The 14,934-nt window shown below is 35.5% G+C and overlaps 1 protein-coding gene across 11 annotated transcripts in view; it reads left to right on the forward strand.

Annotated features, from left to right (window-relative positions):
* The window catches only part of HEATR5A (HEAT repeat containing 5A), a 111,671-nt gene that overhangs the window by 51,983 nt on the left and 44,754 nt on the right, over nucleotides 1-14,934 (forward strand). For all 11 annotated transcript variants that reach the window (XR_004677255.1, XM_034993822.1, XM_034993818.1 and 8 more), the window contains 5 exons: nucleotides 1,029-1,192; nucleotides 1,292-1,467; nucleotides 6,354-6,459; nucleotides 7,301-7,491; nucleotides 12,040-12,199. Coding sequence is in view for 10 of the 11 variants with exons in the window: in XM_034993822.1 (XP_034849713.1) it covers nucleotides 1,029-1,192; nucleotides 1,292-1,467; nucleotides 6,354-6,459; nucleotides 7,301-7,491; nucleotides 12,040-12,199 (797 nt within the window). In the remaining variant the exon portion in view is untranslated. The remainder of the gene's footprint in view (nucleotides 1-1,028; nucleotides 1,193-1,291; nucleotides 1,468-6,353; nucleotides 6,460-7,300; nucleotides 7,492-12,039; nucleotides 12,200-14,934) is intronic.

Here is a 14,934-nt window from a genome sequence, read left to right on the forward strand (position 1 = left end):
CAAATTAAAAAAAAAAAAAATTACACAGGGAAAAGTAGAGGTAAGAACTTTATTTATTTTTAAAAGATTTTATCTGTCAGGGAGCAGCAGGCAGAGGGAGAAGCAGACTCCCCACTGAGCAAGGAACCTGATGTGGGACTCGATCCCAGGACCCTGAGATAATGACCCGAGCTGAAGCCAGATGCTTAACCAACTGAGCCACCCAGGTGTCCTGAGGGAAGAACTTTAGATTGAATGAGACTTAAAATATATCAACTAATTACTACATGTAGACTTCTCTTAGATCTTAATTCAATCAAAATCAAAAACAGGAATTTATGAGACAATTGAAAATTTGAACACTGAATGGGTATTTGATGTTAAGTGTTTTTTAAAACATGATATTATAATAGGATTGTTTAAAATGTCCTTAACTTTCAGTGATACATAAGGAAATATTTATAGATGAAATTATATGCCTTCTAGGATTTACTTCAAAATAATATGGGAGGTAGTGAGATAGTGGATGGAGGTGTAGTGAAACAAAATTGATCCAGCTGGTCAAGATGCATGACAGTCATATGCTCAGGTGGTGAGGAGTTGGGGTATCATAATACTATTATGTCTGCTTGTCTGTATGTTTGAAATTTTCCATAATAAAAAACATGTCAAATGTTTATAGATTTTTTAAGCTATGGTTTTTTTAAAATAAATACAATTTATCTGCTTTTGTATTCATCTTTTTTTATTCTGTTTTTGTTCTTCATGTCATTTTATTTAACATGATGGTAGTATTTATTCAGTATCATGAGGTACACATACTTTGAGATGTCTTTTCAGTATCTATTCTTAGTCTTGTGACCAGTAGCACCAGTTGAGCCATTTGTTTGTAGTGTATTTTTTAAGGATGAGATAAAATCTTTGGCTGTAATAGATTAAAGTTAGCTGATGTTTAGATTAAAGCTCTGCCTGGGTTTTTTGAACCCTGTACTTTAACCAGTTAACTGCTTCTAGTAAATTGCTAATTGCTGTTTTCTGTGACTCAACAGGAAACCTTTGTGCTGTCCTCAAAGAGCTGGCTGCTGACCTGACTGCCTCTGATATACAGGTGGCAGCATCGGCATTTTTACTTCCACCCCTCTGTCATCAGGATGATCTTGTGATATTAAGTCCTCTGCTACAAGAGACTGACCATAGATTTATCGAAGAACAGGTAGAGTCATTTTTCAGTAACTCTTGGGTTGACTCATTCTGTGAACAGTCATTTTAATATCTTATATATATATGTTTTGTTTGTTTTGTTTTGTTTTAGCTCCTGCTTGGTAATGGTATTGCTTGTGGAAGTTTGGAGTATGACCCTTACTCTATTTATGAGAAAGATGTAGAGGGAGATTCAGTGCCTAAGCCCCTACCTCCAATACTATCAGTTATTAGCTCTGCAGTCAAGCTCTTTGGAGTTGTATGTGCTCATGTGGGAGAAGCCCAAAGGTAAATCATCTTTAGTAGTTCACTTATCTTGAAATCCAATATTTAAGGATTGGTCATTGGTTCAGTGAATGCATAATAGAGAACTGATACATAAGAAAAATATCAGAAGATCTCATTAGTGGGGTGCCTGGGTGATGTAGTCGGTTAAGCGTCCGACTCTTGGTTTCTCAGGTTGTGATCTTTTGTGAGCCCTGCATCAGGCTCAGCGCGGCGTCTGCTTGAGATTCTCTCCCCACCGCCCCCCATTGGTGCACGCGTGCTCTTTCTCTTTCTCTCTCTCAAAAAATAGTTTTTATTAGCATAAAAGAGTTCTTACAGATGACAGTTGTAGGTGAGATAAAGGCTCTTGTAATTATTCACCTGGCTAATATTTAATAAGTAATTAAGTCAATGATTAAATTCAGTGATTAAATTAAACTGAAAACTGCTAGGCTTGTGGATATACTACTTTACCCATAATTACCTTATCATCTAGCTGAAAATACAAATAAACACAGTGATTAAAAAAAAGAACAACAAAAAAATGCAGTGGTATTAGAATTTTGATTTATGAGCTACTGTACAAAGAAGAACACTGGTTTTCTGCTTAGATTAGGTCTCATAAGCTTTCTTACCTTCAATGCTTTGTGGAGCCATTATAGGTCTTTAGTTTGGTGGATTTCAAAAATTAGATTAAAATTGATTAGTCTTAAGTTTGATAGATTTCAGTCCACTCAAAGTAAACCTCAGTTTTGAAATATCAAAGACTAAAAATGATTTCTTATTGAGGATGACAGTTTCATAATTGATAATTGAGATAATACCTTTCTTGGAGATAAAAAATACTTGTATCTAGTATCCAGTAAATTGTTTTTATGTGAGATACTAAATGCAATGTGAATTTCTCCCATAGGCTATGCTTTTAACAATTTATAAATTAGTAACTATCCTCATTTATTCATATTCTTTCCTTCCCTCTCTTCTCTTTCTCTCTCTCTTTCACTTCCTCCCTCTCTCTCCCTCCCTCCCCACTCTCTCCCACCCTCTCTTCCTTCCTGTCTGCCTCTAGCATGCTAAACCAAAAATAATAACATGCAACTAGATACATAGCTTTTATATCATTTTATCTAGTTATGTCTTCCAGAGAATATCAGTTAGGTAGGGAATTTACCTTGGTCTCTTTTGATGAAGACTCAAAAAATATTTGAATCTTGTCAGCAACACATTTTTGGGGGGTTTTAAAGTAAACTCTAGTCCCAACATGGGGCTTGAACTCACAATCCCAAGATCAAGAGTTACATGCACTACCAGCTACACCAGCCAGCCACCCCAGGAACACATTTTTGAAGCATGTCTCTGGGTAGTTTACTTTCAGTGGATAGAATAGTGAATAAAACTTGTTTGTTTTTTATGTTGATTGTTAATAGCCTCCTGTCGTTTTATTTTAAACAATGGTAGTATTTGCTCAGTATAAGATATACACAGACACACACACACTGAGATGTCTTTTCAGAGCTTAAATTTTAAAAGATGATGTTTTTCCCAAATTTATTTATAGCCTATAGCTCCCTGTGTATGCTGTAACTATAAAGTTGCGGCTTTAACGTATTTAAGACAATATATGACCAAATTATAAATGAATGCTGTAGCACTAAAAGATGAGAGGAAAATCATAGTAGTCTGGAATATTCGAAGAGGAATTGATAGAGGAGGGATGCCTGAGGTGGCTCAGTTGGTTAAGCATCTGCCTTCAACTCAGGTCATGATCCCAGAGTCCTGGGATTGACTGAGTCCCGCACCAGGCTCCTTGCTCAGTGGGGAGCCTGCTTCTCCCTCTTCCTCTGTCTACAGCTCCCCCTGCTTGTGCTCTCTCTCTCCCTCTTTCTGGCAAATAAAGAATTGATAGAGGGGCGTCTGGATGGCTGAGTCGGTTGAGTGTCTGATTCTTAGTTTCAGCTTGGGTCATGATCTCATGGATCATGAGATTGAGCCCGACCTCAGCAGGGAGTTTGCTTGAGATTCTCCCTCTCCCTCTGCCCCTCCCCCTGCTCCTGGATGGGAGCTCGAGTGCGCTCTCTCTTTCTCTCTCTCTCTCTCTCTCTCTCTCTCCCTCTTTCTTAATTTCAAATAAATAAATCTTGGGGCACCTGGGTGGCTCAGTTGGTTAAGTGTCTGCCTTCAGCTCAGATCATGATCCCGGGGTCCTGGGATCGAGCCCCACATCAGGCTCCCTGCTCAGTGGGGAGTCTGTGTCTCCCTCTCCCTCCGCCTGCCGCTCCCCCTGCTTGTGTTCTCTCTCTCTCTGTCAAATAAATAAATAAAATCTTAAAAATAAATAAATACATATTTAAGGGAAAAAAAGAGAAGAATTAATAGGGTGGGAGTGAACCAGTTTGTAACTGTACCATTTTATAGAGCATACAATTTAAAATTAATTTGGCTTAATATAGCATTGACTACAGTGATAAAACAGGGGTGGCCTTGTGGGGAAAAGATTTAAATTAAGCATATTCTTAAATGGCTCCACTCTTTTTGACAGGTCTAAGACAAAAAAGTGAAAAAGAAAAGAATATACTTCTTAGAGAAGGTTTTTTTTTAGGAAAATTATTTTTTGTTCTAAAATTTAACTTAAAAGAATGCTCAGTTTTTTTTAACCTCACCTGGACTAAAATAGTATATAGAATGAATATATATTTAAGGGAGAGGTTTTATTTGTTTTAATAAAAATGTTGAGACCTGGTAAAAACAAAACATAGTGTGTTTAGATTCTAACTGAATAAAAATAGTAGGCAGTACTTTGGAGATTTTTAAAGGAAATGGTCTGGCAGGATCCCAGATACAGAAAGTGGGTCATAAACAGCTCTCAGCAGTCTCCATTGGGTGTCATTAGAGGACCAGAGAAGAGAAACTACATAAATAGGAAAGTTAAGTTTCTAATATCCTGTTATCCAAAATATGATACTTGTTTAAGTTGGCAGACCCTTTTTCTTTTGGGTCTTTACATTCCTAGAGGGAAAAAAAATGTTTTTAACCAAAGTATCTATATTTAACAACAGCATCTGAATATTTCAAAGCATTTGGTTGTCATTGTGCTTAGCTTTGTGTTTAAACGGCTTAAAAGAAAGTCTTTAATAACATGAAATTGCCCTAAGATTAGAAATAGGTTTTTCATATTTTATTTATGCACTTAGAAATGAAATTGTCTTTAAATCATTTGGTTTTCTCTGTTTTGACTATAGGATTCTAAAAGTAAGAGAACTTCGCATTAGTAATTTTAAAGTACTAAAATGTTTAAAGTTCTAGAATGCCAAGATAATTTTATTTATTTATTTTTAATTTTTTATTGTTATGTTAATCACCATACATAACATCATTAGTTTTTGATGTAGTGTTCCATGATTCATTGTTTGTGTATAAGCCAAAATAATTTTATACAGAGAAGAGCTATGATTGATCTTGTGCATGTGTTGTTTGTGCTTACTTTGAAGTATTTTGCACCTAAATGCAAAGAATGAATTACTTAATTTATCTGAAGATTGTTCTGCCCTTGACAATACATTGCAGTCACTTGGACAACTTTTTAAAATGTAGATTCTGATTTAATAGTATGGTATGCATGTATGTTGGGTATTGAAATTTTCAAAAACTCCTTAGGTAATTCTGACATGCAGCCAAGGTTGAGAACCACTGCTATAAATGCTGTAAAATAATTGTGGGTTGATGGAGAGAGAGGAAAAGCATAGTGCTGTCAGGACATGTAAAACAATTCACAGAAGCAGGGCGCTTGGTCGCTCAGATGGTTAAGCGTCTGCCTTCAGCTCAGGTCATGATCCCAGGGTCCTGGGATCGAGCCCCGCATTGGGCTCCCTGCTTGGTGGGGAGCCTGCTTCTCCCTCACCCTCTACTGTTCCCCCAGCTTGTGCTCTCTTGCTCTCTCTGTCAAATAAATAAATAAAATCTTAAAAAAAAAAAAAATTCACAGAAGCTACATAAATAGCTAATGGACACATTCAATCCCAGACCAAAACTAATATCCATCATAGTTAGAATTGTGAAATTTAAAAAATTGCTCTGTCAGTAGAATGATTGAACCAATTGTAAAACATGTGCACAGTAAAATTTGGCTTCATGAAAGTTACCAAAGAATAAGAATGATTTGAAAGGTGCTTAGGAGGTAATGTTAAATGAGAAACAGAAGAGTTAAAATTATGTTAATATATAGTGTGATCCTAAGTATATTTTAAAATACAGCTGGGAGTTCAAAGAGCTGTGCTGATTCTCATTAACTATAGATGACATAAGTTGGTGCTACCTTTAAGATGAAGCTATGTATTTGAATCATTTAAGTCCTCTATTATTAAGAACAAGAAAGTTGATGCATGTAACTTTTAGGATATCCTTTGTTTCGGGGTGCCCAGCTGGCTACGTCAGGATATGTGACTCTTGACCTCAGGGTTGTGGGTTTGAGCCCCACATTGGGCATAGAGTTTACTTAAAAAAAGAAAAGAAGAAAAATAGTTATTGTTTAGAATATAGTTATTTTAAACAATAGTTTAGAATAGTTATAGTTAATGTTTAGAAAATAGTTATTGAGATAGAATTTTTCCAGGTAAATATTTATTAAGTGATACTTTCATGGGGTTTTTCTCACATAATAATGTTTCTCACCCACTGTCAGAATGACACAAAATCCAAATGTTTTTGTATTTTTTACGATATATTTTCTTTTCCTAAAATGTTTTAGTATGTTCAGCAAGAGTTTATCTCATTTTAGCAGTTCCCACAAAATAATGCAACAAAACAGATTAGCAGTATATACTTAGTAATGCCCTTTGGCTTACTTTATCTTTATTAGCAAATTCACTGTCTTACTATTTGCTTTTAAATCTTGTTGTTTCTGATTTTAGGCTTTTTATACTGGAACAGCTTTTGGACAGTATAAAGCACTCAAAAGGAGCTCGTCAACAAATAGTTCAGTTACATGTTGTTTCTTCACTCTCTAGTTTCTTGAAGGTAATTCTGTTTTTTTAAAATTGGGGTGTTTGATTAATTTTTTTTCTAATTTATGTCCAACTATGTAGGTTGGAGGAAGGTGTTTTTAAAGAACTGCTGCTTTTTTTTCCCTTCCCTTTTTTCTTAATCTAATGAAAATGTTTCAGGATTTGTAATTCCCCTTTTACTTTATCTCTATGTAAAACTTGTTAGTCAGAAATTAAACCTGAAGTCTTGGCTTAGGAACATGCTATAACCTACTCAGCCTAATATCCTATACCAGAGATTGGCAGACTATGGCCTATGGGCCAAATCTAGCTTATTGTTGCATTTATGACTTATTGTTTCTAACTAAAATATAATACACTTCATTGGTTATTTTATGGAAATTCCTATTAATGTTCTGAACACATATATACTATAGTGATAATCAATTACCATATTGTTGCCTGGAGGTTTAAACTTCTAAAGAACTTTCTGTGAAAAATCAAATTATTTTTGGGTGTTCAGTGTTTGTGTGTGTGTTTAAGTAGTAATCCAAGTATGAGCATATTTGCTTAACCAGAATATTCATTCCAAACTGGATTCAAAAATTTACTACAGGGGCACCTGGGTGGCTCAGTCTGTTAAGCATCTGACTCTTGATTTCAGCTCAGGTCATGATCTCAGAGTTGTGAGATTGAGCCCTGAGTCAGGCTACACGTTCAGCAGGGAGTCTCCTTGAGGTTCTCTCTCCCTCTACCTTTGCCACTCACTCCACTTGCATTTGCTCTCACGCTCTCTTTCTCTAAAATAAATAAATTTTTTTAAAAAAGGAAATTTACTACAATTGTAAGTTTGGATTATTCTTTACATATTTCAGTACTTAGCTGTCTCCAAGGGAAATTTGGGTCCAGAAGAAATGAGAAGACCTGCCCTAGCATTGGTGATGGGAGCCCTAGAAAGTCCCAACCCCCTCTTGAGATGTGCAGCTGCAGAGGCATGGGCTAGATTAGCCCAAGTGGTTGATGATGGAGCTTTTACTGCTGCATTAGCTCAAGTCAGCTTTGACAAGTAAGTGAATTTCTTATTTAATACTCATACACTATATGTCAAAACTGGGTATAGTTTGTTGATTTTTTTGGAACTAGTGAAACTTCATCCTGGGAATTAACTCAGAAAAAATTGATAAACACAGATACTTTCACATGAAGGGTTTGCTCATCTTAGAACATAAAACTATTACTACTTTGGCTTTAGTTTTTATATAATAAGAGAAAGATTACCAATATATGAGTGGTATAATTGGCTATCAGTGGAATGGACTCTGGGAGACACAGAGTTTTATCATTTAAAATATAGATAATAGGTAGTAATAACAATGTACTGGAAAGAGGAAAGGCTGTACGCTGTCATGATCAGGAAACTTAAACTATGTTTTCATTTTTGCCAGCTCTGAGATCATGAGCAAAGAGTAAACTTCTCAGCTAGTTTTCCTGTTTTTCGTAACATTTTTAAATTTTAATTAAATTAATTAACATATAATGTATTCTTGATTTCAGAGGTACAGGTCTGTGATTCATTAGTCTTATATAATACCCAGTGCTCATTACATCACATGCCCTCCTTAATGTCCATCACCCGATTACCCTGTCCCTCCACCTCCTTCCCCTCCAGCAACCCTCAGTTTGTTTCCTGTGATTAAGAGTGTCTTATGGTTTGTCTTCCTCTCTGGTTTCGTCTTGTTTTATTTTTCCTCTCTTCCCCTATGATCCTCTGTTTTGTTTCTTAAATTCCACATATCAGTGAGATCATATGATAATTGTCTTTCTCTGATTGACTTAATTTCACTTAGCATAATACCTTCTGGTTCCATCCACATCATTCTAGTGGCAAGATTTCTGCATATATATACCACATCTTCTTAATCCATTCATCTGTCGATGGACATTTGGGCTCCTTCCATAGTTTGGCTATTGTGGACATTGCTGCTATAAACATTGGGGTGCAGGTGCCCCTTCAGATCACTACATTTGTATCTTTGGGGAAATACCCTCTATTTCAAATAGAAGGTTGTTAATACTACCTTGCCTGCTTAACAGTGTTAAGGTAAATGAGATAATAAATATGAAAGTAATATGAAAGAATAAAACAACCACAAATAAAAGTTCATGGTTATATTAGTAATATATGTATATAAAGTTATATTTGTAGTAGTAGTAGTAGTAATGCAAATAGCATTTTGACCTTCCAGTTTACTGAATATGTGTGACTGATTTGGTTAAGAGCTTGAAGTCTGGTGGTGCCTGGCTGGCTCAGTTGGTAGAGCATGCGACTCTTGATCTCGGGGTTGTGAGTTCAAGCCCAACGTTGGGTGTAGAGATTTTAAATAAATAAACTTTAAAAGAGAGAGAGAGAGCTGGAAGTTTGGAGTCAGATTACTAAACTTGGTTCAAATCCCATTCTTCCACTTAATAGTTGGTTACTGTGTAAGAGTTACTTTGGCTATTTTGTTCTCATCTGTAAAAAGGAACTGATAATAGTATGAATCTCAAGGTTGTTGGGAGGATTAAAGGAGTAAATGTAAAACACTTAAATTAGCACAGAATGCATAAGAAAACTAATAAATGGGTTTTTTTTCTTGCTATATTTAATGTTAAAATCAAAGTTCTTGAGTTGAAACTCTCTTTGTATGGAATTAAAGTATCTCAGCAATGTGAGTTTTTAAAATGTAATTTAATGATGCTCTCAACAATGTAGATATGGAAGGAGCATACCTCAGCATTAAAAAGACCATATATGACAAGCCCACACCTATCACACTCAAAAGCTAAAAGCTTTCCCTCTAAGATTGGGAACAAAAAAAGGATGCCCATTCTCTTCACTTTTATTCACCTTGGTTTTGGAAGTCTTAGCCATGCAATTAGACAAGAAAAAGAAATAAAAGGCATCCAGATTAGAAAGGAAGAGGCAAAACTCTCCCTGTTTGTAGATGACATAATACAAAATTAGAAAATCCTAAAGACTCCACCAAAAAACTGTTAGAATTAAATGAATTCAGTAAAGTCACAGGATATGAAATTAACATACAGAAATCAGTTTTTATACATATAACAAGCTGTCAGAGAAATTAAGGAAACAATCCCAATCACTATTGTCAGTAAGAATAAAATACGTAAGAATCAGTTTAACCAAGGAAGTGAACAACCTGCACACTGAGAACATTAAGACATTGTTGAAGGAAATTGCAGATGACACAAATAAATGGAAAGATATACCATGCTCCACAAGGATGGCATGCAAATTCATGAAGCGTTCCATATTTTAATACACACACACACATACACACACCATGCTCATGGATTGTAAGATTTAATATTGCTAAAATATCCATACTACCGAAAGCAATATACAGATTCAGTGTAATCCCCATCAAAATACCAATGACATTTTTCACAGTGCTAGAACAAAAAAAATCCTGAAATTTGTATGGAACCATAAAAGACCCAAATAGCCAAAGCAGTCTTGAGAAAGAAGAACAAAGTTGGAGGTATGCTGATTTCAAACTATATTACAAAGCGATAGTAATTAAAACAGTATGTTACTGGCATAAAAACAAACAGAACAATGTGTTAGAATAGAGAGCCCAGAAATAAACCCACATATCTAGTCAATTAATTTGACAAAGGAGTCAAGAATGTATAATGGGGGGAAAATGGGCTACTGGCTGGCTCAGTCAGAAGAGCTTGCAACTCTTGATCTTGGGACCATAAGTTTAAGCCCCACCTTGGTCATAGAGCTTACTTTAAAAACAAAACAATGGGGGAAAACAATCTGTTTAATAAATGATGTTGGGAAAACAAGACAGCTACACGCAAAAGATTAAAACTGGACCACTATCTTACATTGTATACAAAAAGAAATTCAGAGTGGATAAAAGACTTGAAGACCAGAAACCATAAAACTCCTAGAAGAAACATATGCATAAACTCTTTGACATTAATCTTAGCAGTATTTAGGGGAAAGGTCACGCTCCTCAGGCAATGGCAACAAAAGCTAAAACAAACAAGTGGAATTACCTTACACTAAAAAGCTTTTGTACAATGAAGGAAACCATTAACAAAATAAAAAGGCAACCTATGAATGGTGGAAGATATTTGCAAACCATATATTCGATAAGGGGTTAATATCCAAAATATATGGAGAACTTATACAACTTAATGTCAAAAACCTGATTTTAAAAAAATGGGCAGAGGACCAAATAGACATTTTTCCAAAGAAGACCTAGAGATGGCCAACAAGCACGTGAAGACCTTCTTTCTCCACATCATTAATCATCATGGAAATGCAAATCAAAACCATAATGAGACATCACCTCACACTTGCCTAATTGGCTAATATCCAAAAGACACTAACAAGTGTTGAGTAGGATGTGGAGAAAAGGGAACCTTCATACACTGTTGATGAGAATATAAATTGGTGCAGCCACTATGGAAAGTAGTATGGCAGTTCCTCAAAAAATTAAAAATACAATCCAGCGGGGCGCCTGGGTGGCTCAGTTGGTTGGGCGACTGCCTTCGGCTCAGGTCATGATCCTGGAGTCCCTGGATCGAGTCCCGCATCGCGCTCCCTGCTCGGCAGGGGGTCTGCTTCTCCCTCTGACCCTCCCCCCCTCATGTGCTCTCTCTCATTCTCTCTCTCTCAAATAAATAAAAATAAATAAATAAATAAAATCTTTAAAAAAAAAAATACAATCCAGCAATTCCACTGCTGGGTATTCATTCAAAGGAAATGAAAACATTGATTAAAAGAGATATCTGCACCCCTGTGTTCATTGCAGCATTATTTACAATACCCAAAATCTGGAAGCAACCTGTGTCTATTAATAAATGAATGGATAAAGAATATGTTGTGTGTAATATTACTTAGCCATAAAAAAGAAGGAAATCTTGCCATTTGCGACAACATGGGTGGACCTAGAGGGTATTATGCTCAGTGAAATAAGACAGAAAGACAAATACCATATGATTTCACTTATATGTGAAAAGAAAAGAATGAACAAACTCATAGATACACAAGAAATAAACTGTTGGTTACCATAGAAGAGAGGAGGGTGCAAAACAGGTAAAGGGAATTAAGAGGTCCAGACTTCCAGTAATAAAATAAATAAGTCATGGGATGCAATGTATAACATATAGACTATGGTCAGTAATATTGCAGAAATTTTGTATGGTAACAGATGGTAACTAGACTTACTGTGAGGATCATAATGTATAAAAATATCAAATCGCTATGATACATGCCTGAAACTAATAGGATATTGTGTACTTCAACTTGTAAAAAGTAACTTAACAAAGTAATAATGCTTGTCTTACAAATTTAGTATATTTCTGAAAAACATTGAAATTATTCATACTTAATCATTAATAATGTGAAGACATTTTTATTTAAAATGTTTTTCTTTTCAAGATACCTTTCAGGTCATTTCAGAATTTTTTTTTATCAGTTAACAGTAAATATATTTTTGAATTTTGCAGCTATTCATACAAAACGTTTTGCCTAAGTGACAGTGTACATGCATTAGTTTTGTTCAGTGATTATTTTTTATTTCCGTAATTATAGATTGAAATCAGCAAGGGATGTGGTTACCAGAGCAGGATACTCATTGGCTTTGGGATCCCTACATAGATATTTAGGAGGAATAAGTTCTTCTCAACATTTGAATTCTTGTGTTGGAATCCTTTATACTTTGTCTCAGGACACTACTTCCCCTGATGTGCAGGTAAATACCCCATATGATATCTTCTTGAAATTCATGATTTGTATATAATGCAGATTGTTTTTATAAACCATTGTTAATTTATAAATAATCCCTCCCCCAATAAATATCCAAACCATTGTTAACCTTGACTGGTTTTTGAAATTCAAATCTCACTATCTTTACTTCACACTCAGAGTTTCTAAAATCAAATTCAGTATCTTTTTCTGAAAATGGATCTTCCTCCCATCTTAATAATAACATTTACTATTTTGGAGAGCTTAATAGGTACCAAGGATTGTTTTATATTCTTCTAAAACATTAACATATTTAAGCCTCACAGCAATCTACGGTGTATATTCCCCTTATACAAAAAGATAACTGGAGGGTGCCTGGGTGGCTCAGTTGGTTGGGCGACTGCCTTCGGCTCAGGTCATGATCCTGGAGTCCCGGGATTGAGTCCCGCGTCGGGCTCCCTGCTCAGCGGGGAGTCTGCTTCTCCCTCTGACCCTCCCCCCCTCATGTTCTCTCTATCTCATTCTCTCTCTCAAATAAATAAATAAAATATTTTAAAAAGATAACTGGAACTTACAGAAGCTAAGTAACTTGCTCACGGCTGAAAGCTAATAAATCATGGAATCAGTTCAAGAACACAAATCATGAACTCTAAATCTATGTTCTTAACCAGTTTACCATTATTATTGTACATATCTTAACCCATTTCAGTTAATATCCTCATTCTCTTGATATCTTAATCAAATCTTGAATGATTATTCTTCTTCCTGCCCTTTTTCTCCCCTTATCTTATCTCTGCCTCCCTTGTGTGTTCCTAATTACTATAGCAGTATTTTTAGGTTCTTTTCAACTCCCCCTAGATGTGAAGACACATTTGTTTTCCTGAAAGACTTTCATCTTGCCACTTCCTATCAAAAACCTGGGGAAACTGCTTATTGCTTCCTAAATCACCTCATTCAAGTCCTATCAGCTGACCCAGGAACCTGTCTATTATTACCCGAAAGTACTGGCTTCTCTTACAGATGACCTGCCTATTTTCATCCCACATGTGCCTTTCTCATATCTGCACTTATATTTTTCCTATTGTTCTTTTCCCTTACTATTCCTATCTGATTATCCAAATTTTCTAGTGTTCTGAGATCCAGTTTAACCACCTTCTCGTCAAATTTCAACATCCCTAATCCACAGTTACTTTCTTTGAATTACCATATTACAAATAGTCTCCTCCTCCTCATCATCCAGTAGTTGACTGAGTTAATTTATAAGGTGTCCATTCTTTCATCCTCCTTTATTATAGCAATTTTTGTTTTTATTTGTTGTATTTCTCTTCTTCCCCTTTAAGAAGTCTGTTGTGAATGCACATACTTTTATATTAAATACCTTTTTTGTTGATTAAATGCTTTTAGTGACTTCCAGTGTCATCAAATCTGACTCTTTTCGATTACTGCTATCTCTTCACAGTTTATTTTTGTAGCATTTAAAGTACTATAAGCTTTCTGGTAAGAGGGGTAAAACTTCTCATTTTCCTAAAGGGAGAACTTTTTATGTACTTAAAACATACATAGAAGTAGAATATACTATAAGGACCCTATTATACCCATCATCTGACTGCATTGGTTATCAGTCTTGTTTCATTCATTCATTTGTTCATTCATTTATTCGTTCATTGGTGGCTTAAACAACAGAAATTTATTTTCTCGTGGTTCTGGAGGCTGGAAGTCCAAGATCAAAGTGTCAGCCAGTTTGGTTTCTTCTGAGCCCTCTTTGCTTGGCTTGCAGGTGGTCACCTCATTGTGTCTTCACATGGTCTTTCCTCTGTGCTTATGCATCTCTAGTGTCACTCTGTCCAGATTTTCTCTTCTTAGGACACCAGTCACATTAGGTTAGGGCCCACCCTAAAAGCCTCATTTTAACTCCTTTAAAGGCCCTGTCTCCAAAGACAGCCCCATCCTGAGGTACTGGGAGAGGCTTGTTCATTTAAACCAGAGTTGACAAATGTATTTTATTAAGAGCTACATAGTAAATTGTGTACACTTTACAGGTCAGTCGTGCAGTCTCTGTCAGCTGCACAGTTCTGCCATTGTAGCAGTAGAGCAGCCATAAATACATAAATGAGCAGGACTGCGTTTCAGTAAAGCTTTATTTGTAAAAATATGTGGCAGGTCAGATTTCGCTCAAAGGCATTTCAGTTTGTTTTATAAAGAAATATTTATATAATATATACTTATTTTATACATATACTTATTTTTATATGTTTATGAAAGTACACTTGTCTTAAGTGTGCATCTCTGTGAATAAAGTATACAAACTAAATACACCATGTAACCAGCACCTAGATCAAGAAATAGAACATTATCAATACCCCAAACACTCTCATGTTCTCTTCTAGTTACTACCTGTCCCACCAAGGATAACCACTATCCTAATTTGCAACATCATATATTAGTTTTGCCTGCTTTTATACTTTATGTCAATGGAATCATATGGTATGTACTCTTTTATGTCTGGCTTTCTTCAACGTTATGTTCAAGAGATTTGTCCATATTACCGCATGTACTTGTAGATTTTGTTGAATCTTTTATTTACTTATTTTGAATCTTTTAAAAACTGGAATTTTTGTTCACATAGGTTAAATAGTAAACAATTTTCAACGAACTAGATTCATTTCAGGCTGTTAGCTAAAGAACCAAACACAGACTTGGAATTCTTAGTGCTGAGATATCAGTTTATCATTCTAAATTAGA

This window comes from Mirounga leonina, unplaced genomic scaffold, assembly GCF_011800145.1.
Source record: "Mirounga leonina isolate KUSES-001 unplaced genomic scaffold, KU_Mleo_1.0 Mir_91, whole genome shotgun sequence".
Taxonomy (NCBI): Eukaryota; Metazoa; Chordata; class Mammalia; order Carnivora; family Phocidae; genus Mirounga; species Mirounga leonina.